The sequence below is a fragment of the Carassius auratus genome, chromosome 38 (genome assembly GCF_003368295.1).
Source record: "Carassius auratus strain Wakin chromosome 38, ASM336829v1, whole genome shotgun sequence".
Classification (NCBI taxonomy): Eukaryota; Metazoa; Chordata; class Actinopteri; order Cypriniformes; family Cyprinidae; genus Carassius; species Carassius auratus.
This window is the reverse complement of record NC_039280.1, coordinates 19954132-19976198: the sequence shown is the minus strand read 5'-3', so window position 1 is coordinate 19976198 and position 22067 is coordinate 19954132. Positions and strand designations below refer to the sequence as shown.

The 22067-nt window shown below is 38.7% G+C and overlaps 1 protein-coding gene across 4 annotated transcripts in view; it reads left to right on the top strand.

Annotated features, from left to right (window-relative positions):
* Nucleotides 1-203: 203 nt before the first annotated feature.
* The window catches only part of LOC113057323 (zinc finger SWIM domain-containing protein 8-like), a 40593-nt gene continuing 18729 nt past the window's right edge, over nucleotides 204-22067 (top strand). For all 4 annotated transcript variants that reach the window (XR_003277800.1, XM_026224668.1, XM_026224667.1 and 1 more), the window contains exons 1-7: nucleotides 204-1576; nucleotides 6475-6628; nucleotides 7147-7241; nucleotides 9939-10111; nucleotides 19138-19245; nucleotides 20598-20679; nucleotides 20782-20902. Coding sequence is in view for 3 of the 4 variants with exons in the window: in XM_026224668.1 (XP_026080453.1) it covers nucleotides 1399-1576; nucleotides 6475-6628; nucleotides 7147-7241; nucleotides 9939-10111; nucleotides 19138-19245; nucleotides 20598-20679; nucleotides 20782-20902 (911 nt within the window). In the remaining variant the exon portion in view is untranslated. The remainder of the gene's footprint in view (nucleotides 1577-6474; nucleotides 6629-7146; nucleotides 7242-9938; nucleotides 10112-19137; nucleotides 19246-20597; nucleotides 20680-20781; nucleotides 20903-22067) is intronic.

Below are 22067 nucleotides of genomic sequence, written 5' to 3'. Positions count from 1 at the left end.
AGAGCAGAGGAGAGGAGAGGAGGGGGGACAGAACAGAGAGAACAGGGGGATCTCGACTCCAAATTGTCGGCTTAAAAAGACAATTTGGATCCAGAGAGCGCTGGGCTGCTTGGAACGAGGGAGGACTAGAAGAGAACCGGCCGGTGGCACATGAAGACAGCGAATGACAAGCGTTTACACAAAGGAGAAGACAGACGAGACAGCTAGAGGTGGCAGGAAACAATTTATTATGTTTCCCACGGATGGACGTTTGTCTTGGTCGAGAGGTCAAATCGGCATTTTAGTCGTCTGAGTTTCCTGTAAACCCACAAAGAGGCACAATGTTGAGATAAAAGCACTGTCGAGTCGTTTGTTTTGAGTAACGTAACCAGTGGATCGGCGAGACTCGGATTAGGGACCAAGGCTTTTGTGCCAAAACATCAAAACAGCGTTATTCCGATATTTGCAAGGACACAAGCACAGCTCGTGTCAGCGCTTGTTTTGACAGTTTTTGAAGTGTTTGGGATTTCGGGCTAGCCGGAAAGCTAGCAGGCTAACCGACTTAGCCTTTCGGAGTTAGCAGCGCTAACGTTACCTCGATCGAAATAAAAACAAAAACAACCGTACCGGGGTTGTTTAGGGTTAACACAGGTTTACTATTGTGGCATGGCCTTGTTTAAGAGGAATAAACTCACGAACGGTCATTAGGTGTACTTGGGGAACTGGTCTTTCTTCAGAGCTCTCTTGTTTTGTTAACCGTATAGCAGCTGTGGGACTCGAGGCTCAGCTGACAGGACAAACAGAGGAGAGGGGGTTTAAATCAACATTTTAGAGAAACAAAAAAAAAAACCATGCTTGCTAAAACGCCTTGAACTTTACTAACCGAGTCACTACAGTTGCTGTCAATACACCACTTGCTATGTAGTTTGAAAACTTGGGGGCAGTCCTAATACTGGAGAGGGGCTTATTGATTTCAAAATCTTATTGAATAAGATTTAAACCTCAACAAATGTGTGAAGATACATTTCTGGAGTGTTTTTGTCATGTAAGTTCACACTTGACAATGTAAGAGCACACTTATTTAGGTTTAAATAATTTAGACATGTATAAGTTTATGAAATTTTAGCTATGGGTGTTGACTAAGAACTAGTCCCCTGAGTGTATCCAGCTGTTGGGGTCTAAAAGCATGGACTAACTTCACTTAACTGCACCACAGTCATGTGCAAACCCTCCATCTGACACCCTAAACACATATTTTCAGGAAACACAGGCTTTCTTGCGGGACTTTGCAGGGCCCCTCACAGTGTTTGGGTTGAGAGTGAGTTTCCCCTCCCCCTGAGCGAGTGTCACTCTCTCAAAACAACAGAAGCGCAGAGGCACGTTCAGTCGAGGCGTTCAGGTCTCCACACAGCGGATGTGATGGAACTGATGTTCGCTGAGTGGGAAGACGGTGAGAGGTTCTCCTTTGAAGATTCGGACCGTTTTGAGGAGGACTCGCTGTGCTCGTTCATATCAGAGGCGGAAAGTCTCTGCCAGAACTGGAGAGGATGGAGGAAGCAGTCTGCCGGCCCAAATTCACCCACTGTGAAGATTAAAGGTAATGGAAGATTGCCTTCATGTGCTGTGAAGTGTTTTATGTGCTGTCATTGTAATGTGAGCACACCGTGCCTTGGCATGGCTGCACCTTTGACCTCACGTTGTATTTTTAACTTATGGGCAACAATGTCATGTGACCTGCATGTTTAATTAAAACTACCATGTTTAACTGTTCTTCCATATGTGGGCCTATGTGGATAAATGAGTTAACCTTGTACTGGAGTTATAGGTTTACTTGTTTCAGTACGAGTTGCATTAGTGGCGACACAAGTCATATATTTCAATATTATAATATATAATTTAAATGCAACTTCATATATTTGTACTATTCTCTATGGCAAGGTTCAATAGTGTAAATGCCTCTCGGATGTGATGACAAGTAAAACCACTTGCATCACTTTCTTAAAAAACAAATTGGCAAATTGGTTTGCATCTGTCAGTGAATGGTTTTGTTGCAATGGTTTTGCAAAGTGAGTCCATATTGACTGTTGCAGACATGATGGTTATTAATTTGTAAAATATGAATGAAGGTAAAAGGGTTTCTTTAAAATCCACATCATCCATTAACTGATAGTAGAATAATACAGAAGTTGCTTTAAAAGTATTTGAGAGATCAGGAAATACCAAAAGTGATTGAAATTAATCAGTAATGGAGACCCATTTTACTTTAAGTCCTTATATTATTGATATATTCATTACTAGAATGTGTCAATGCATCTGCATTTATTAACTCTTTCTTTCCTAAAATACATTTTCAGTGTGAATCCATTTTGACTTGAATGTCACCGGTGAGTAAAATGTCTTAGGAGGGCAAAAGTAATGTTGCAAATGAAAATTCAGTCATTTACCCACACATATTGCTCCAAACATGACTTATTTCCTTCTGCCAAACACAAAGGAAGTAATTATTTTTTGTCCAAACCATGAAAGTCAATGGGATCCAGTGTTGCTTTAACCTCAGTGTTGTTCAAAATAACTGTTAGTTCATATTTAACTTAAATTTCTCACTATGAAAATATTATTTTGCATTATCTTTCAGTTTCATTCCCCTGTAAGCTTTAAGTCTGGAACTAGGAGGATACAACCATACAACTGTGATGTGTTAAAATGAAGTTTGAAACCACTTTGATCAGTCACTCCATATTACTGCAAGTTCTTTAAACTTCTGAAACTCCGGCCCACCAAAAGCCCCGTGCTGTGCATGTGTATAGAGAGAGTTGTCAGTCGTGAAGATCTGTGAGCGGAGTGTGTAGCATTTGTTGGATGAGTTGAGGGAGTTTGGAGAGGGAGGGCTTGTGTGGTGTTTAGATTGAGAGCGAGTGAGTGTTGTGGGGGGTTGGGTGGAGTTAAGCAGCAGAGGGCTGTAAAAAGAGCTTTGTCTTGTGCAGGTCACTGCCTCAGAGCAGAGGATTGTGGTTAAACAAAAACAAACAAAAAGACCCATTTGATCAATCTGCATAATGCTGCTGATCTTGCACAACCCAGTTTGAGACACCAAAGCCCCCCTTTTTTGTCTGAATCGGTCCTAAGTGTAAACCAGGGGTATTTCACGTGCCCGTTTTCTTGGCGCTGGAACTGAGAGAACACGATCGCTCCAACGTGGCTGTTTATATAGCACTCTGTGAGCCGGGTGTCTTTGTTCTCTGGTTGTTGGGCAGTGTGCGGTAGAGTTTGGAGCATTGGGACGGCAGACCGCTCATGAGGGACTGTCTCACCTATTCACACACAGCCTCGCAAAAGACAAAGCTGTCTCGCATCCTGTGTTAACTCCTCTTCTGTTGGTCACCATGGTTTAGTCACCCAAACCTGGCTATGATTCTGTCTCTGATTCATTGGGATCTCACTCACACTTATGCACAGCTTGTTGCTGAGCAGCTGTTTGTTGGCAGCACCTTTCATGAGTCACCTGTCCCCTGTGAAGTCATTGTCTCTATGACTCCCACTGGCTGTCTATAATGTACTCTTGCATCTGCTTGTGGTCTGGGTAATTCATCTCCAAAAGTAGTCTAGCGTCTAATCTTTTGACGGTTGGTTTTAGATTACGTGGGTGTCTGGTATTGGTGTGGTTTGCGTCTACTTTTTGATCATGACACTTGTTGTAATGCTTTGCACGACAGCCCAAATACCGTGTTGTAGGTAGATTGATAACAGTAATGGTAAAATATTAAGTATTTTTTGTTAATGTTAATTCTTTTGACTGTACTTGAAAGTTGCCCTTTATGGTTAAAGGTGCCTGGTTTAACCTTATATAAAACATTTAGGGTTAGGTTAGGGTTAGGGTTAGGACTTTAGCAGAATGGTCAGACTTTGTGTAAATGGACAGCTTTGCTGATTTTACTTTAAAAGGACTTATATATATGGTATGTTTTAAAACAGAAAAAAACATTTGAATTAACTGATTAATAAGTTAATTATTACATATTTTCTTTACAAAGGTGAAAACAAAATTCACTTGGAATTTGCAGGTTAATTTGTGACCTTCAAGTTTGTGTCCTTAAAGGGGGGGTGAAATGCTATTTCATGCATACTGAGTTTTTTACACTGTTAAAGAGTTGGATTCCCATGCTAAACATAGACAAATTTTCAAAAATTAATTTGTACGTTTGAAGGAGTATTTTTGTTCCCAAAATACTCCTTCCGGTTTGTCACAAGTTTCGGAAAGTTTTTTTTAGAGTATGGCTCTGTGTGACGTTAGATGGAGCGGAATTTCCTTATATGGGTCCTGAGACACTTCTGCCGGAAGAGCGCGCGCTCCCGTATAGCGAGGCTGAGCAGCACAGACATTTCACTGATCAGAGCGATTCACTGATCAGAGCGAGAGCGTCGCGAAAAGTCACAAAAGAAGTGTTTTTGGTTGCCAGGGCAAGACAACCCTGCACAGATTACCAAAAAAAAAAACAGCATTAAGGGACCAGTGGATGGAGTTTATTTTTACAGAGCATCGTCGGAGTTGTGCAAGTGTTTTTGTTTGTTCCCTGCATTTCATAGATGCTTGTTCACAAGGCCCAGTTTGACGACGGATTTGCGTATCGTTTATTTCTTAAGGATGATGCAATCCCAAGGAAAAGGGGTCACGATCGTGTGTTGGAACCGCAGGCGGTGAGTAAAACTGCTTCAAATATCTCTGCCTCCTTGTTAGTGCGTCCCCTCCCATGCCGGAGACCTGGGTTCGAGCCCCGCTCGGAGCGAGTCGTTGCTGATGCTGCTTTCATTCAGTTTCAGCCTCTGGATCTGATTCTGGATCATAAATAAACGGCTGAATCTGACTGTTAGCCATGGTTTATTTTGGATGATGGTTTTTTCCTCAAGGTAATGTCAGAGCCGTTAAATATGTTTTTCAGCGGCTCTGGGTAATGTCAGCTTCCAAACGCTCTCAACGCAAAAGCCTACTGGCGCTCGTGATTCTTTAGCTCCGCCCACACGTCACGCCTCCAGCCGGTCGTGTTTTTCCGGGAAAAATCGGTACAGGCTATCTTTCTCTTATGAATATAATGAAACTAAAGACTTTTTGGATTTATGAAGGATGCAGTACTACTCTATAGGTACTCAAGATTAACAGGATATTGAGTGAAAATGAGCATTTCACCGCCCCTTTAATAGTTTATTATGTAGTAGTAACCCTTATATAAAAACACTAAGACACTTAAGGATGTGCTATAACATTTGTTCAGTCAGATCTAAAGTTGGTAGTAAGCATGACATGCATTGTGGTCATAATGTTGAAAAATGTAGCATTGCTTCATTATTGGATCTCCATAGTGTTATAGTGACAGTGTATCAGTGAAGTGTCTCTGAAGGTAATGTGAGATTCAGTTCAAAGTTGACCGAGTGCAGTGGATTACAGTCCCATTGCCTAAAGCTCTGTTGAGGAAATGACCTCCTGATGTTGGTTTTCATTTCGGATGGATCTCACTAATATCTAATGAGAAGTATGTCACTACAGCCCTGCGGCTCAATGTAGAAAATAAAGTTTCATTAAATGCACAGAGTTCAGGCTGTAGGCACAAATATTCAGTTGCTCTTGAAGGAGTGTTTTTTTTAGTCTGAGTGTTTTTCATTCTTACAGCCTGGCCACTCTTATCATTATCTGGAGGAAACTGGTAACTTGAATTCAGGACCCTGCAGGATACTTGAACTCCACCCCCCCTCAGTGGACAGCATTTAGTCTCTGTTGGCAGCTGTCCTGTTTTCTCTCGGTTAAGCCTTGAGAGTATATGAACAGTCTAGTTTACAACAAAATAGGTTGCCTTAGGTCTCGAACCTCACTTCTCAGTTTTGTTCTCTCTGTTTCAGAATGAGTTGTTTGAACTGCAGCCATCTATGTGACTATTGTTCAGCTATTTGTCTGTAATGCCAAGTATTTTTGATTGTTTGATGAAGAGTGGCTGTGACCGGAAAGTAGTGATTTTATCACCCTACTGATCAAGCCTGAAAATTTGGTTGATTCTGCCTCGTTCTGGATTTATTGTCTGATATTCACTGTCGCTTGGCAAAATAGTCAGTTTTTAAGTGCCACCAAGTCAAGCCAAAATGATGTGAATACATTTTAGTCAGAAATTGATTATATATTTCACAAATACAACAAAATGGCAAGTAACACACTGAAACAAACCTCAAATTTTTAAGAAGTACTGAAAGACTATTTTCTTGTAAAATGTAAGCTATAGTTTTCTACAGTAGAAAAATCTTCTGTACGAAAGCAAAAATCTTATAGGTTGGCCAGTTTTCTTTGCAGTGCAAAGGGAAAAGAGATAAGATCACCTCTCCTTAAAAGTAAATGCCCATTTACTGCATGGTTGTTTTTAGTGTCTTTCTGAATAGTCACTTTGATAGCCATTCAGTCAAAAAAGTATTTGTCACACAGAAACATTTTTGCACTGAATGTTTTTCTTTTCTTAGATGGACAAGTCATCCCTCTGGTGGAGCTGTCGGCCAAGCAGGTGGCGTTCCATATTCCATTTGAGGTGGTGGAAAAGGTCTATCCTCCGGTTCCTGAGCAGCTACAATTGCGGATTGCCTACTGGAGCTTCCCAGAGAACGAGGAGGACATCAGGTGAACGTTTTGTAATAGCTAATACACCGCGTGCATGATTAATAGGCACATTGATATTCTGATGAATTTGTTTTTCCAACCACATTTTACCAATTCCAAGCCACATCAATCTAAATAACTACTATTAATTTTGTATTTAATCATTTGTAAGTGATATATAATTGTCCATTCAGGTGTGTAGAGCCAAAAAAGAGGTTTAATTCCGACTGAAAAGTCCAAAATTATTAAATCCACATGAGAAATATTCAAGACTAATACAATACAGATATTGCATAGACCTGACCATTGAACATCAAAAAACTCACTGGGCACAGCAGGGTCAGATAAACAGGTGGAGAAGCAAAGACACATGCAAAAGATTAAAGAATGAATGTGAATGATTTAGAAGCCATCAAACCCAAAGCTTCTAAATTCTTGTGATTACCTTTAGGATTAAACCAGCGAGATACCAGAATGCCCTTTAAGATTGAGTAAGTTGAATCCTTTGTTTTATATCTTTCTTCTCTCTATCCTTGCAGATTGTACTCCTGTTTGGCCAATGGCAGCCCTGATGAGTTCCAGCGTGGCGAGCAGCTCTATAGAGTGAGGGCTGTGAAAGACCCTCTGCAGATAGGTGAGAAGTCAAAGACATCCCATTCACCATGCCACAAGAGCTGTGTTTTTAAGGAGAAGCTTCTGAAAGTTGCTTTGCTGTTTAAACACTTCCAACATGAATCTTAAAATAGTTTTATAGGATGCAGATCTTAAAATAGCATTCAGAATAAGCCTTCCTTGTGTCAAGAGTCATTTCAGCCCTGAGGTGCAGGTCTTCGGCTCTGTACATGTTAAGTGCCATGTCTTCATATGGCCTGAGAGAAAACCAGAGGCATGGCACGTAAGTGTATGTGTGAGTGATTTGAGCTCAGGCTGTGAATGAATGCTGTTGTTGGAGGCAGTGGGCCGTACAGCAGCAGCAGAGGGAAGTCATGATGCAGCTGGCCCAAGCCTGAACTATCCTGTGCACACGCACCCACACCCTCCAGGGGTCTGCCTTCATGCTAAGTCACTGTGTTGACATGGCCCATAGAGTGTAGACAAAAGGATAAAACGTAACCTTAAATTCTCAGTTCTGTACTTTTTTTTTTTTTTTTTAAAGAAATATTTTTGAAAGAAGTCTCTTATGTTCAACAAGGCTGTGTTTTTTTTAATTGAAAATACATTATATGTTATTGTAAAATAACAATTTTCAGTGATGTATGTTAAAATTGAACACATTTCTGTGATGAAAAGTTAAATATTCAGTGTCGAACGATTTTTCAGACTGAATAATTCTAACATGCTTATTTGCTACTCAAGAAACATTTCTTATCTTTATCAGTATTAAAAACTGTTGTATTTCTGAATATTTTTGTGGAAACTGTTTTTTTGGAATTCTTTGCTGAATAATAATGATAAAAACAGCATTTATTTGAAATAGAATTATTTTGTAACAAATGTGTTTACTGTCACTTTTGATCAATTTAATGTGATTTTCATTTTTTTTTTATAACAAAAATGAACTGAACCCAAACATATATGCAAATTACCCTTAACTACTAATATACACTTCCATTTATATTTTAAATAATTTTTTTGGTATGTTTATAAATGAGACACACAAAAGAAATTGCATTGTATATTGTTGAAAATCTATTGTTCACCTTGCTCTCTGGATATATCCATTGATATTTAATTTTGCATATCAAAGTAATTTTTAAAAATGTTTTTGTCAAATATTTTTTTTGCTCAAGGTTAGCGGTGAGTTATTAAATAAGTCAAAATGCTTCAGGGAAAGATGTGTCAGTAGTTAAAAAAAATAATCGTGATTTTGCTGTTTAATCATCTTGCCTTTTGAAAAGGTAAACATCCAACTAGCTTGTTTTTCAGAAGCATTCTTCATGTTTTGGTTGCATTTTGAACACTCTTAAGTCCCTGGTTCTCTGATTTATGCGTATTGCTCACCTCTTTCTGTTTACTGTACGCTAGCAAATTTTTAGGGGGGGTAATGGTCAATTACATGATACTGCTAATTTCCTCAAAACAAGAAAAAAAAATCCTAACTGCCTCTAACCTCTAACTGCCCTGGCCAATCAGTGACCACTCACCGCCCTGACCTCCCAACTGCCCGTCAAGGCCAAATCTAAGCTTCTCACTCATTTCACCAGAGTGGAGCCAGAGCGGTCTGACACAGAAGGGCTGCACCTAAAAGGGAAGTGCTTCTAAAACTCTTCCCTTTGCACTTGGTTTAACCTCATAGTGAGAATACAATGCTAAATCTCCAAGGATCAGCCTTTACACAACCTGCCCAAACTGCCTGGTTGCTGCTGCAGGCTTATTAGTCTATCCAACAGAATTGCTGCATTGCCTGCTGCTGGAATATGAGTCAGGCAGACCCATTCAGTCACTTAATTGTTCATGGTGCATGATGTGAGCTAAATGATCAGTTTACTGAGAGATTTCAGTGATGTATTTTACATCACTGTAAATGCAACCCAGTATTATATTCTTTCATGATGTGTAACTGGTGACAACCCAGTGACATTTGCAGTCATGATGTGCTTATTGGCCCAGGCAGTGATTCACTAAATTAATGAAAGACACTGTTTTTTTTTTAATCAAGATTGATTATTAAATTCTTTGTGCCTTTTGTTTTTAGCCGGGACAGCTGACAGGAGAATATGGGTCAGGAATAAAGGAAAAGAAGGGTGCTTTTGGCACTAACAGGTAGACTGAAAGAAAAAAAGAGGCTGTTTAGTTGATTTGGCTTGAGGAGGCCCGTTGAATTTGGAAGAGGAGATATAAGCTGAAACTGCCCACCACCCCCACCTCTGCTCTTACTGGCCAGAGGAGCGCTGGCCGCTGTCCAGTGGTAAAAGCTTTTGGCCAACCCCACACACTCAACTCTTCACACACACACACGCACACATTTGGACTCTTTCTTTCTCTCTCTCCATCTCAGATGTCTTTCATATCCTGTATGGTCTGTGTACAGTGCATTGCTGTTATATCAATCAGCCTTACAGTCAGCAAACTCCTTCAGACTTTTAAACATTGTTCCCCGATTTTTCCCCGAAACCTCCTTGCATTGGGTGCAAATATAATAATGTGTGCTCTTATTTTTGCTTGATTTTATATAGCATGCAATTTTATTAGAAACTGCCTGTTTTCTAAATGATCAGTCCAACAACAAAGGCAAAGTTCTGTATTTCACAAACAGTTTTGTCCAGAGTGAAAGGAGAATATGAACTAGTTTACTACCAGACTGAAAGAGTTTTGCTTCTTTCTCAAACAGGTTTCCACCTTAGTGCCACAGTAGTGTCGCCCCAGGCCGGCCAATCAAAAGGAGCCTACAATGTAGCTGTAATGTTTGACCGCTGCCGCATCACTTCCTGCAGCTGCACCTGTGGAGCAGGAGCCAAATGGTGTGCCCACGTTGTGGCCCTCTGCCTCTTCAGAATTCACAATGTAAGTGATTTTAGATGTACATTATGCCCTCTGTTTAGAGATAAACAGAACATCAGTAGCATATCAACTATTAGTTTTTTTTTGTGTGTGTGTGTGTGTATATTTATATATCTAATATATATTTGGATATTGCTTCATTTAGCCTAACTATGCTAACACTCGTTTAAAGTTAAATATATTTAAATATTTCTTAGCAAATCTGAAAATTTATTTATATATGTACGTGTGTACGTATATATATATATATATATATATATATATATATATATATATATATATATATATATATATATATATATATATATATATATATATGCATACATTATATACATGTTCATACACACACACAATTTCATATTATATATTTTTTAAATGTAGAACTAAATTGATTTCAAGTTTATTAAAATTTTTGTTAATGTATTTTATAAAATAAAATGTAATTTTAATAAGTAAATCTTATCTTTTTTTTTTGCCTTTGTTCCCTTATATTTCTTTCTAAACAATCTGCCATTGCTGCAAAAATTCCCTTACAATGAGACTGGAGTTTGGTTTGGTAGAGCTTAGAATAGAAAAGCATATTTTAATGTGCTTGTTTATGAACAAACACTGCAAATCCGTTTGAAGCGTAGTTGAAAAGTTTCCCTTAAGGTTCAAAAAATGAATGCGTTAACAAAAACGAATTACTTAAGGCAAAAGTTCTCTGTGTCTCAGAACAACATATTATAGACATGCATTTTAATGTGCACAATGGCCTAGTTCAGATTGACACATCTGTGGGGAGGATTTCACATTCAGCACATGCACGATCTGTCTCTAGGTTTCTATCTTTTCGGAGTGACCGTGGGCGTGAGAGCACTGAGAAGCTTTTGATTAGGTTTGATGCCTCCCTGTGGAGTCAGGAGGGTGGAGGGAAGGATCTGCACTGCTGTGATATCCCACCCCCCCGTAGGAGGGCTTGCCACAGTCAGATAGACCCGGCGGCCCGGGCCGTGGGTGGTGTTTAGCATTTGCATGTGGGCTTCGTCTTCTGTTTGCTGCCGTTGGGGGAAATTATAACAAACTTATTTTGCATAAACTTTTTCTTGCATGTTTAGTTTGGTTGTAAATAACAAATACACCGCTCTCCTGTTTGGTTTCTTGTAAATGATGCTAGAAATCCTCTGAATTTGGAAAAAGAAAGAATACGAAGAATACGACTCTTTAGGATGTGTCTGCAACATGAAACTTGCCCATATTTGTAGGATAGATGTCTCTTGGTAATTAGCTTTGAGGATGTATGACTTTAATGCATTTACACTTATTGTGCAGTCCTGTCTGTTGTGAACAGCTCAAGTGTTTATTCTGCTATTGTGAGTTGTATAAACTGTATATTCTTAGATCTGCTATGCTACAAGACATTTATCAGCCACACAGTAATTGCAGTAAAACACTGACATTTTAAGAGTTAATTTTGCTATAGCATGTCTTCATTTGCTGCTTTGTGTGTTGAGGCCAGTGTTTAAGGAGGTTACCTATCAATTCTTCACATCACAACCTGAAGTTCAAATGCTTCAAGTTTGACATTTAGCCCACCTACTCAACAGTATCACCGAGAGTGGTAAAGTATAGTGCATTCCTGCTTTTTTCTAAATCTTTAGTAGATAAAGACAAAAAGAAAGCTACCTGCCATTAAACTGAAACAGACATACTATTGGATTATGATATTTAGGGGTGTGCCGGTTTCAGAATTGGTGATGACGGTTATGACGTGAGTCAAAAGTGACGGTTCATAACATAACCACCGGGGGGAGGGGGGGGGGGGTTGTAGTGGATCTGCCGTATAGTCAATTGGTTGTTCTTGGAGATAGTGGGTTAACTCCGTATCAGCGCCACTCTGATCGGTAAAGGGGCAGAGATTTCAGACCTCCGTTTATTAAGGAGATCTGTCACAAAACTCATCATCCGCACCAACGTTTTTTGAGCAAATTTCAAAGCCGCACCCGCCCGCCATCCACTGATTGTTTTGCGATGCAATGCTTTGCTGATGCGAGCCGCAAAAAAAGCCATTGTCTGTTCTAGAAAGGATGCAGCAAAGATATTTAATGCTAATGTATGAAGCATAGGCCTACGCTGAGTTTCATTACAATGAGATGCGCTCTAGTTCACAGTGCAGTGCAAGTGAACGCGGCGCGCTGGTGCTTCCATGTCACGGTTATCATTGTCTGCTATATTTGCTTTTTATTTATTAAAATACATGCAATTGGTTGATGAAACATTTATTAAAATTAAGATAAAATTTGTACAAAACGAAATTCGTTTTTAAGAAAGGTTTTCTACAAAGCAAAATTTTATGAAGTGGTAAATATCATGTCTGACGATTTACAAAATTTCATTAAGTGGTAAAAACCATGTCTCCCAATATATTGCGCATCTTATGATCCTATCTAAAAAATGAAAATAATTTTTGATAAAAAATTTTTGTAAAAAATATTTTAATGACACTGTTTTGGCGGTTATAGAGTTCTAATGACGGTGTTCAACTATAACCTCCGGTCTCACGGTTATATACTAACCGTCACACCCCTAATGATATTATATATTTAGTAGCAAGAAGGGCATGCACCAGTGATGAACTGTGTGTGTCAGTCATTTGGCCTCTAGTTCTTTATCATCAATGTGCCCTTTAACTATTTGAGTAGGCTTGTGTGGTTTTTTTCATGTGTGGTGAGCTGTCAGACTGTCCTCGCAGCTAAACTTGCATCAGTACATCCCACCATCCTAATTGTGCTGCTAAAAACAGGTTGCAACTTGCATTAAAGTTTTAACTCCGTTATAAACATTATTAATGGTCCTAATCTTGACATCTATGATGCACATCAGCATTTGGCAATTATCTGCCAATCTTTTACTCATCTCTTCACCTCTCAAGCTCTATCAGGTTGTATTCAGGCAGATGCACATTTTCAGGTTTCTCCAAAAATATTTGATTGGGTTCAGGCTCAGGCTGTGTCTTGGCCACTCAAGCACATTCACAGAGTTGTATATAAGCCACTCTATCTGTGTGCTTAGGGTCATTGTCCTGTTGGAAGGTGAACCTTCTGCCCAGTCTGAGGATCTGAATGCTCTGGACTGGGTTTTCATCAAGGCTATCTCAAGATACTGATACATTAAGCTTTTCTTCCACTCTGACGAGTCCCTCAGTCCCTTGCACTGAGGATTGAGTCTTGCCACACAGTCATAAAGCCCAGATCGGTGGAGTGTTGCAGTGATGTTTCTCCTATCTCCACATATGTGACCCTGGACCACAAAACCAATTGTCAACCGAATTGTCTTACGTGACAATTTTTCTTTTGCTCTTTTCGATTAACATTTATATAAGAAATGCACGGATCCGGTATACTGATGCACGTTTTGATATTTTCTTTACTGTTTACATTCACTTAAAAAAGCAACTGTGCATACAAGGATATTTGTTAAGACAGCCATTGGTATTCACCTGCTGTCTGAGAAGGCTATCTGTTTGTGCACTTCAGATGTGTGTGCACTGCGTGGTGTGCATAGAAACACTTTATCATAGCACCTGCGTACAGTATTGAGATGTCTTGGGCTTAAATCTCTTATAATTACTTTAATTTTTAAACTGACAAGACTTAAATCACGTGAGGATGAAAAACTTTCTTGAAGAAGCAGCACTGGCCTGATCGTTAAGATTTTCGATCGATACATGGCAAAGGTGACAGATAGGGGGACTAAATCCCACCTAAAAAGGGTTGAGAAGCACCCTTGGTATAGCATGCGTAATTTATACTGAAACATAAATGTATAACAAGTTTACCTGTTTTAATGTGATGGCTGAGCCCGTTTCTGAGATAACTGTAAATCATTACATGGTCAATAACCATGACCGATACTTGAGACAACTCTGCTCTAACTGTCGATTAGTAGTGGGAGTCAGATTGCCCCCTAGTGGATGGCTAAAAAGATTTGCTAACTAGTATTGATAAATCCTCAAGGGAATGTCTCTGAATTAACTCATGCTCCAGGTGGGTGCGCTACAGGTTAAAAACCCCTGGTCTATACAAGGCCATTCTCCATCAGTTGATCAGTTTGAGCAGGAGGCCTGATCTAGCTCTAGAGTCTTGGTTTTTTATAATGCATCAGTATTGCTTCCAAAAGATGTGAGGCTTGATTGCCACAGGCTAACTTCACTCAAAGTTTTGTAACATCTACAAGCAATATGAATACTCCTGAGCTAAATGTCTACTATCCCAGATAAGGGTATGATTACTTTTTCAATGGAATCATTTAAATTTATTTTTAATAAATTTGAAAAGATGTTAAATACCAGTTTTTTTTTTTTTTGCTTTGCCATTTATGCCATCCTGGCGCTCTCCGGTGTTACAGTTTAACTGGTTTCCCTGTGATCTGGCGACTAACTTCTTGGTTCAGGTCTCTGCTGCAGATGTGATGGAACAAACTGATGTGATATTATTAAGTGTGTAATAAACGCAGACTTGCACATTGCATGATTCTGATATTCTTGTAAAGATTACAAGTTATTGGTATGATCACCCGTAGCGGCTGAAGTAAGGATAAAATAAAAAAGAAAGTCTGTGTTGGTGCAGGTTTCGAACACTCGTTAGGGGCCGTTCACATATCGTGCCTAAAAACGTGTTGAAAACGCTAGTCGTGCCGCTTTCTCCTTCTTTCCAAAGCACTCGGGCAGTTGCTCCCCTGGGGTGTCTGCCATTGCTAGGCAACCATGACGCGCTCTCTCCATGAAGACGCAGAAATTTAAATGGATTTTCATCACTAAAAATCGCTTGCAGTAGCTCTGCTACTAAAGTTATTTCAGAATGGCAATCCATATACAGCTATGATCAGCTGTTCCCTCATCTTAGCTGAGCTTTCAACGTTGTTACGGGAAAGGATGAAGCTGATTGGTTATTTCTTGTCACATGACCCGCGGTGCGCTTGTGGCATTCTGAAAAGTTGAGATGTTTATAACTCTAACTCGACGCGGTGCAGATGCGCCGGTTTTCTCATGCGCGTCTCGACCGCGTCGCTTCCATTATGAGCGCACATAGCACGCCTACATTGGAAATAACAAACTTGAGTGCGCAAAAGACGTGATATGTGAATGGCCCCTTACAAGAAAGCGTGCCGCGAGACAAAAGTCACAAACCACCGAGCTACCTAATCAGCTCCAGATCTCTGGAAACCATGCTAAACCATAGCAGAACCCGACTACATTTTATGGTTTGTGATGCTAAAGAACATTTCATGACGTCTCAGACAACTGTGGTTTAATTATAAGCGCTATCGTAAACTCATATTTACCATAGTAAAATATTTTTATTTGCCTCTTTATTTTTGTATACTGTAAAAACTTCAACCACATTGGTTGAAAATGAATAAAGGTTGAAATATTATATTACAAGTTGTACTTATATTTTTTTGTAAAGTTATCCAAAGGATTCATTAGCTAATCAAAAAAAATGTTGTGACGCAGTTTTAAAAAAAGAATTCCAGAACAGAAAAGACCATTTTAAAAGGTGCCATAGAATGCATTGATAAAACATATTAAATTATTCTCTGATGCAGAGTGTTTACGTGAAGTTTTATCTCAAAAAACCCCACAGATAATTTTTTTTGCCACTTTTAGGCTATGAGCCAAAAAGTTTTTTGTGTTGGTCCCCTTTAAATGAAAATGAGCTGCTGCTCCCACCGCCCTTTTCAGACGAGTGTGGAGCATCAGTGTTGCCAAGGCTGCAATTTTCCCGCTGGGTTTAAGTGACCCCCAATAATGTGATATTTAGCCCCTAAAATGCAAATTCTACCAGGGTAATCCTTCCAAAAACATGTATTTCACCCCACCGGAATTAGATTTTTACTGGGGGATCCCCCTCAAAATGTGATTGGGCTAGTTTTGATTAGCAATTGTGTGGATTTTGTGGTGAACCTGGCAACACTGGCAGAGCTTCAAGAGCTCATACTCGCGGGCATACCACTGGTGTAACGGTTTAACTGGTGTTGACTGTTACTGGCCTCACATTTCTTCCAAATGCAATTTTTTGTTAACTACCACATTCCTATTTTCGACCATTCTGGTAGTACGTGAAGGCAACATCAGTGAAAACAGGCATAGATAATGGTTACTTTAACAACATTACCCTTACAGGAGCCAAGAAGCTCTTTTGGAAAACAAAAAATGATGCCTGATGCTTACTTTGTCTGTAGTCTGGATGTTTGCGCGCAAAGTGTAGGTATCGATCTCTTTCAGACGCAATCTTTGCACTCCAACTCCAGCGCTGAACTGACTCTTGTTTGTGAGGCAGTCTGGTGTAAAATGTTAGCACAAATGTATAGGACATTTCAGTTTTTTCCGGGACATTTCCTTCGAAATGAAAGTTAACCACCGTGTCTTCAGTGGTCTATGGAGACTCCTATGTTTGTTGGTGCATCCCAACACACAACACTTTTAATGGCTCTTTGGCGCTGACATTGTATCTCAAGCAGCAAACTGTTTATGAATTATTGGGAATATAAAACAATGAGCGGGTGGATTTTTACCATTATAGGCTTGTTGTTTTCACACACTGTGGCCACACAGCTGTGTTCCAACACCTTATAAAAGTGATTTTTGCATTTTATGGCAGCTTTAAAAAAAACAAAAAACTTTTGACCTCTTAATTACTCAAATTAGAAACTGAATATTATTAATAATAATAATTTTATTGAGTTTATAGGGTATGGTGGCTTTGCTGTTGTAAACAGTACTGTTACTGTTGTAAACATTTTTTATTTCTGATTTAAAATAGAATTCAATTCTAATCCTGTTCTGAATTTATTCATTTTATGAATTATAATGATAATAAAAACAGGATTAATAAGTAAAGCCCGACCGATATATCGTTTTGCTGTTTTATATTATCGGCCGATATTAAACTTTTTTTTTTTTTTTTTTTTTTTTTTTTTAAACAGAACATATAAAGCAGATAAAATGCTTGAAATTGTGTCACAGGGTGTCCGCGGGGTTTTAAAAAGTATTAAAAAGTGATAAATCAAAATGGTTAAATTTAAGGCCATTAAAAGTGTTAAATGTGGTCTCAGAGGTATTATTTTTTTCCAAATTAGGTATTATTTTTTCCAGACTATCAGGTGTCTTATTCTGATTGAATTCTATCTGCGTTCGTGTTAGTTCGTTTATATGGGCTTTAGCATATCTGGGCACATAATCAAAGATCTTCCCTCTCCGTCTCAGCGTATGTTTGATGCTGACGTCATATTCAGTGGTCGTTCGGCATCATCTCATAGAACACTGCTCAACAGAAGTGGCTGGCTTACGTTTTATTTTAGACTTGCTTCAAGGCATATCTTCAATGACTGGACAACCATCGTCGTCTTCATGGACAAATGCAAGTTTTCTAATAGCTGGGTTAACGACCGGTAGTACCGAGGTCCCGTTCAAACCCGGTTCTTGACGCATACAACGCTATGATTTCCGCGAAGCAGAAAACGAGTACGGAATCTCAAAATCCAGTCATGTAAATGAAACTTACATTTTAATATGGACAGTCATGGAATTTGTGAAAGCATAAATTAATCAAATCAAATCTCCATATGGACCAGTATCTGTAAATGTTAAGCCGCAAAAGTTGTTTGAAATATGAGTCCGTGTTCTGCGCGTCTCTGTGAGAATTAATGAATTACAGAGACGTGCAGGTTTATTTACTACATAGACTGAAGCGCATGACGCTTGCATTAATTTCAGCATCTGTTGTCTTCTCCTGTCAAAATAATCGAGTTAATTTAGAATTATTCATATTCATTTTCGAAAAAGCAGAAGACATACCGGTTTCTCCGGTAGTGGGCGGAGCTATTGGGCAAATAGAAATTTCAAAATGACAAATATGCATTCATTAGGCCTAAAAGAAAATTTTTACATAAGGGCATTGTGCTAGAAATATTACTATTATTTAGTAAAACGTATGTGATACTGCTACCACTGTTGCAAAAAAATAAAAAACTTTATTTAAAAAAAAATAAATCTCAATATTTCTCCCATGTTTTAATTTTAATAGCAAATCCCCTTTATTTACCAAACATAAAATGTGTTTAAATTTGATAAATTTAAACAAGTTTCACCCAAATTTAATTTGTCTTTTCTGTTTTTCATAATTATATAACTTGTAGAAAAACTTTTTTTTCTTTTTTTTTTTCTTTTTTTTTTTACAGAAATCACTTTTAAAACTAATAACGTATAACCGAACAAAGATATTATTATCAGTGAGCAGAGCACAGTGTCACAAAAAAGTATTCATTTTACCAGCTTTTGCAGATTTTTTGAGCAGACTTTGGTTTTCTAGTGCGTATGAGTGGTACAAAAGCAATATACACCAAGTATATTTGGTTGAATGTCTTCAGATGGTTCAATCTGAAATTGTGTGCAGAAGTTTGTGGTTTCTCATAGAGTTAGACTGTCAGCCACGTGGCTAATCTCGCACACGGCCATACTGGGGTGTTGTCCAGGAATCCTAAACATTTCCGTCCTCTTTATCCTCCTCAGTGTAGTTCTTCAGTTCCATCCTTCATCCACCCGGACCCCCCCCCCACTCCCCCCCCATCCTCTTTCTCTCAGACATGGCAACACTTTCACTCCAGTAGCTCACAATGCTGCTCCCACGGGATGCTCTGCATTCTCTTTAATAACATCACTGTGAGCTAAAGAGAGAATTAGCTCTGATCGGCTCAAAGCATGTCTATCTGGAGCTCATATATTATGTATGGGCCATTTGCAAATGAGGGGTTTTCTGCTCATGCTGGAGGAGAGTACCAGGTGATGGCACACTGGGACAGCCACCTGAAGGCATCAAAGCCTCCAGACACATTAGAAATGCACAGAGTGTTTGCTAATGAGCAGCCTGCTCCTGGTTTAGTTTGCACTAGTGAGTGGGAGTTAAAGCAATGAAACTTGATTTCAGTAATGCATGTCAGCCAATGTCAACCTCAAATATTAGTGACTCTTGGCATGTGTTTGTTTGTAGGCTTCTGCTGTGTGTCTTCGAGCACCGGTGTCAGAGTCCCTGTCCAGATTACAGCGGGATCAACTCCAGAAGTTTGCACAATACCTCATCAGTGAACTCCCACAGCAGGTGAGATATGCATTATTTATTAGTTTTTATAAATTGTAGAGATGGCCTCGTTGCTCATGGCTTCTCTGGGCTCCTACGTTTCTTTGCACGGCTCTAAATAACTGTGATGAAGTGCACACAGTGGCCTCATTGTCCTTATTAGGGTGTGATGGCTCAGATTTCTCACAGTTTGGTTTGTGTCATGGCTTTGGTGTGGTTCCGTAAACACTGAGGCAGATAAAGTATTTACTTTGTTTTTAATTACTCATGCATTAAATGCGATAACTTTAACGTGTTATTTTTTCACCGTAATTAATCTAATAAATGCGTTAAATGAACAGCACTTTAAAATCAATGCATTTAATGGCCTTGCCCCACCCCAGACCTATGTGGGTCATCTGACATTTCATACAGTTGATGACAAATATGATGCAGGGCAACAAACTCAGTTTTAAGTTTTTCTCATATTCACATCTACTAGTATCTAATATCACACGAGCAATAGGCTAATTGCAAATGTGATACTGATCTTATACAACTTTTCAATGAATACAAAGTTAATATTGTATTATTTTAGACGCAGTGTTGTGTGTTTTACTCAATTTTGACAATGTAAATATAAGGACGAAGCATAGCTGTTCACCTCCGAGCAGCAACGCTGCATTTAATTTCTGAATCTTACTTCACTACTGAATGAATCAACCATTTGAATGAATGAATAAATGACTCGATGACTAAATCATTAAGCAATTACCACCACCTACTGGAGGTACTGGAATATTATTTATTTCTTCGTATAATTTAATATTTCCACAGAAGTAATAATAATAAAAATTATTAATGGTATAGTTCACCCACCCCAACATTTTAATTTTGTCATTTACTTACCCTCATGATGCAAAAGTGTTTTATGTTGAGTCAAAACTTTTTGTTTTTGTTTTGCTGAAGCTACTTTTTGTAATATCTGTTTGATGCTTTACACAACAATGACTTTAAATGACATTTTGGGAGTAATGTAATGTGCGATCTTATTTATGATTAATTAGATTAAGAATTGTTATTGCTTACCAGACCACAAGTTACACAAGGTGTTATTTAATAAACTACTACTCAAATATTATTAAATAAAAATATTTTATGATTATAATAATAATAATAATAATGATGATTATAAAAAATATTAAAAAACATATTTTTGTAAAATGTTTTTTCTATTCGATATGTGATATGTAAATGTTTAGTAGTCTATTGATAGAATCTCAACTCCTTTTCTTCAGTACCACCATCTCAGAACTTTTTTCTTTCTTCTTTATGATTTGTCTCTAATGATAAATTAATTTCTGGCTTTGTGATTCGCTGTTTTGTATCTGCAGATATTGCCGACAGCTCAGCGTCTTTTAGATGAGCTTCTGTCCTCCCAGTCTACTGCTATTAACACCGTGTGTGGAGCCCCGGGTATAGAATGACCTACAAACCACAATTAATCAATTCTTAATATCTCATTCTCTGTGAATTTTGTAAATCCTCATTTTTATTTTCTAACAATTGGTACAATAGATCCTACTGCTGGCCCTTCGGCGTCTGACCAGAGCACCTGGTATCTAGATGAGTCCACCCTCAGTGACAACATAAAGAAGACCTTGCACAAGTTCTGTGGCCCGTCACCTGTTGTGTTTAGGTAAAAACAGCCAGTCTGGTTCTACCTATATTGTAATGAAGACGAGTTTCTCAATCAAGCATACATTCCCTGTTGGGTGCTTTTTCACAGATTTTGCTTTGTTAAACCTAGAAAACAAATTTTCACTTGTAAATGAAAAACAAACTCAAATTTGTAATGGCTTAAAGGCTGGTTCGCACGGCAGGATAATTAGGCCGATTTTAGCCCCGATTCACCCCTTCCGACAATCTTAGGATGCTCTGATTATATTAAAATAATCTGATCGAATATTCCTGCCGTGTGTGGTGTGTTAAGACTGCTCTCCTCTGCTCGGAAGGACGTCAGGACCGCTCTGATCTCAAATCGGGGATATCCAACATGTTGAATTTATTTGGCCTGATTTCTTCTCGTGTATGTTGTCCCCTGAGGACAAACTCAAGCTCCTCCACACTCATACGAAGTAGCTCCTTGACCAATTCTCTGTCAGAAAACTGTAAAATATAACAATACAAATAAAGTCGATGGGCATAACTACATCCACAACTGCAGTCCACCAGAGTACATGGAAACGAATATATGAACGTTTATTTCAACGGTTAGTAATCTGTGTAGTACGTAACAACATTTCTATGAGATAAAACAACAACTTAACTCCATATCATGATGTAGCAAGTATAGTCCATGCTCGCGTTGTCTCCACCTCTTTGACCATCGCCTTTTCTTGTTTTTCTTATGTTTTTTTCCCGTTAAAACAAAGCACAAACTATGGCCACTGCATCTTCTTTTCGTCCGCCATGATTGTTTACTCTGAAGTCACATTTGATCTCGAGGGATTTTGTGAGATTTCCTGTCTGACCTGGGAATGCTCGGGAGTCAAATCGGTTCGTGTGTGATGTGTTGATTTTGCTGTGTGGCTGCACACCACACACTGTATGACCAAAACTGTTAAAACCCGTGCTTTTTTTTATCGTCGTGTGTGGGGTCTCTCAGGTTTGGAAAATCGGCCGACAATTTTAAAATCGTCCCGTGTGAACCAGGCCTAACACATTTTTTTTTTTCTTTAAAGAGGAAACAGGATACATTTTTTTTTTTTTTTTTTTGGCATTTGTGTGAATGAAGATGAACAACAAACAGATGGACGAGCAACAGACAGAAACTAACTGTTGTTTTTATCACTTCTTGTTCT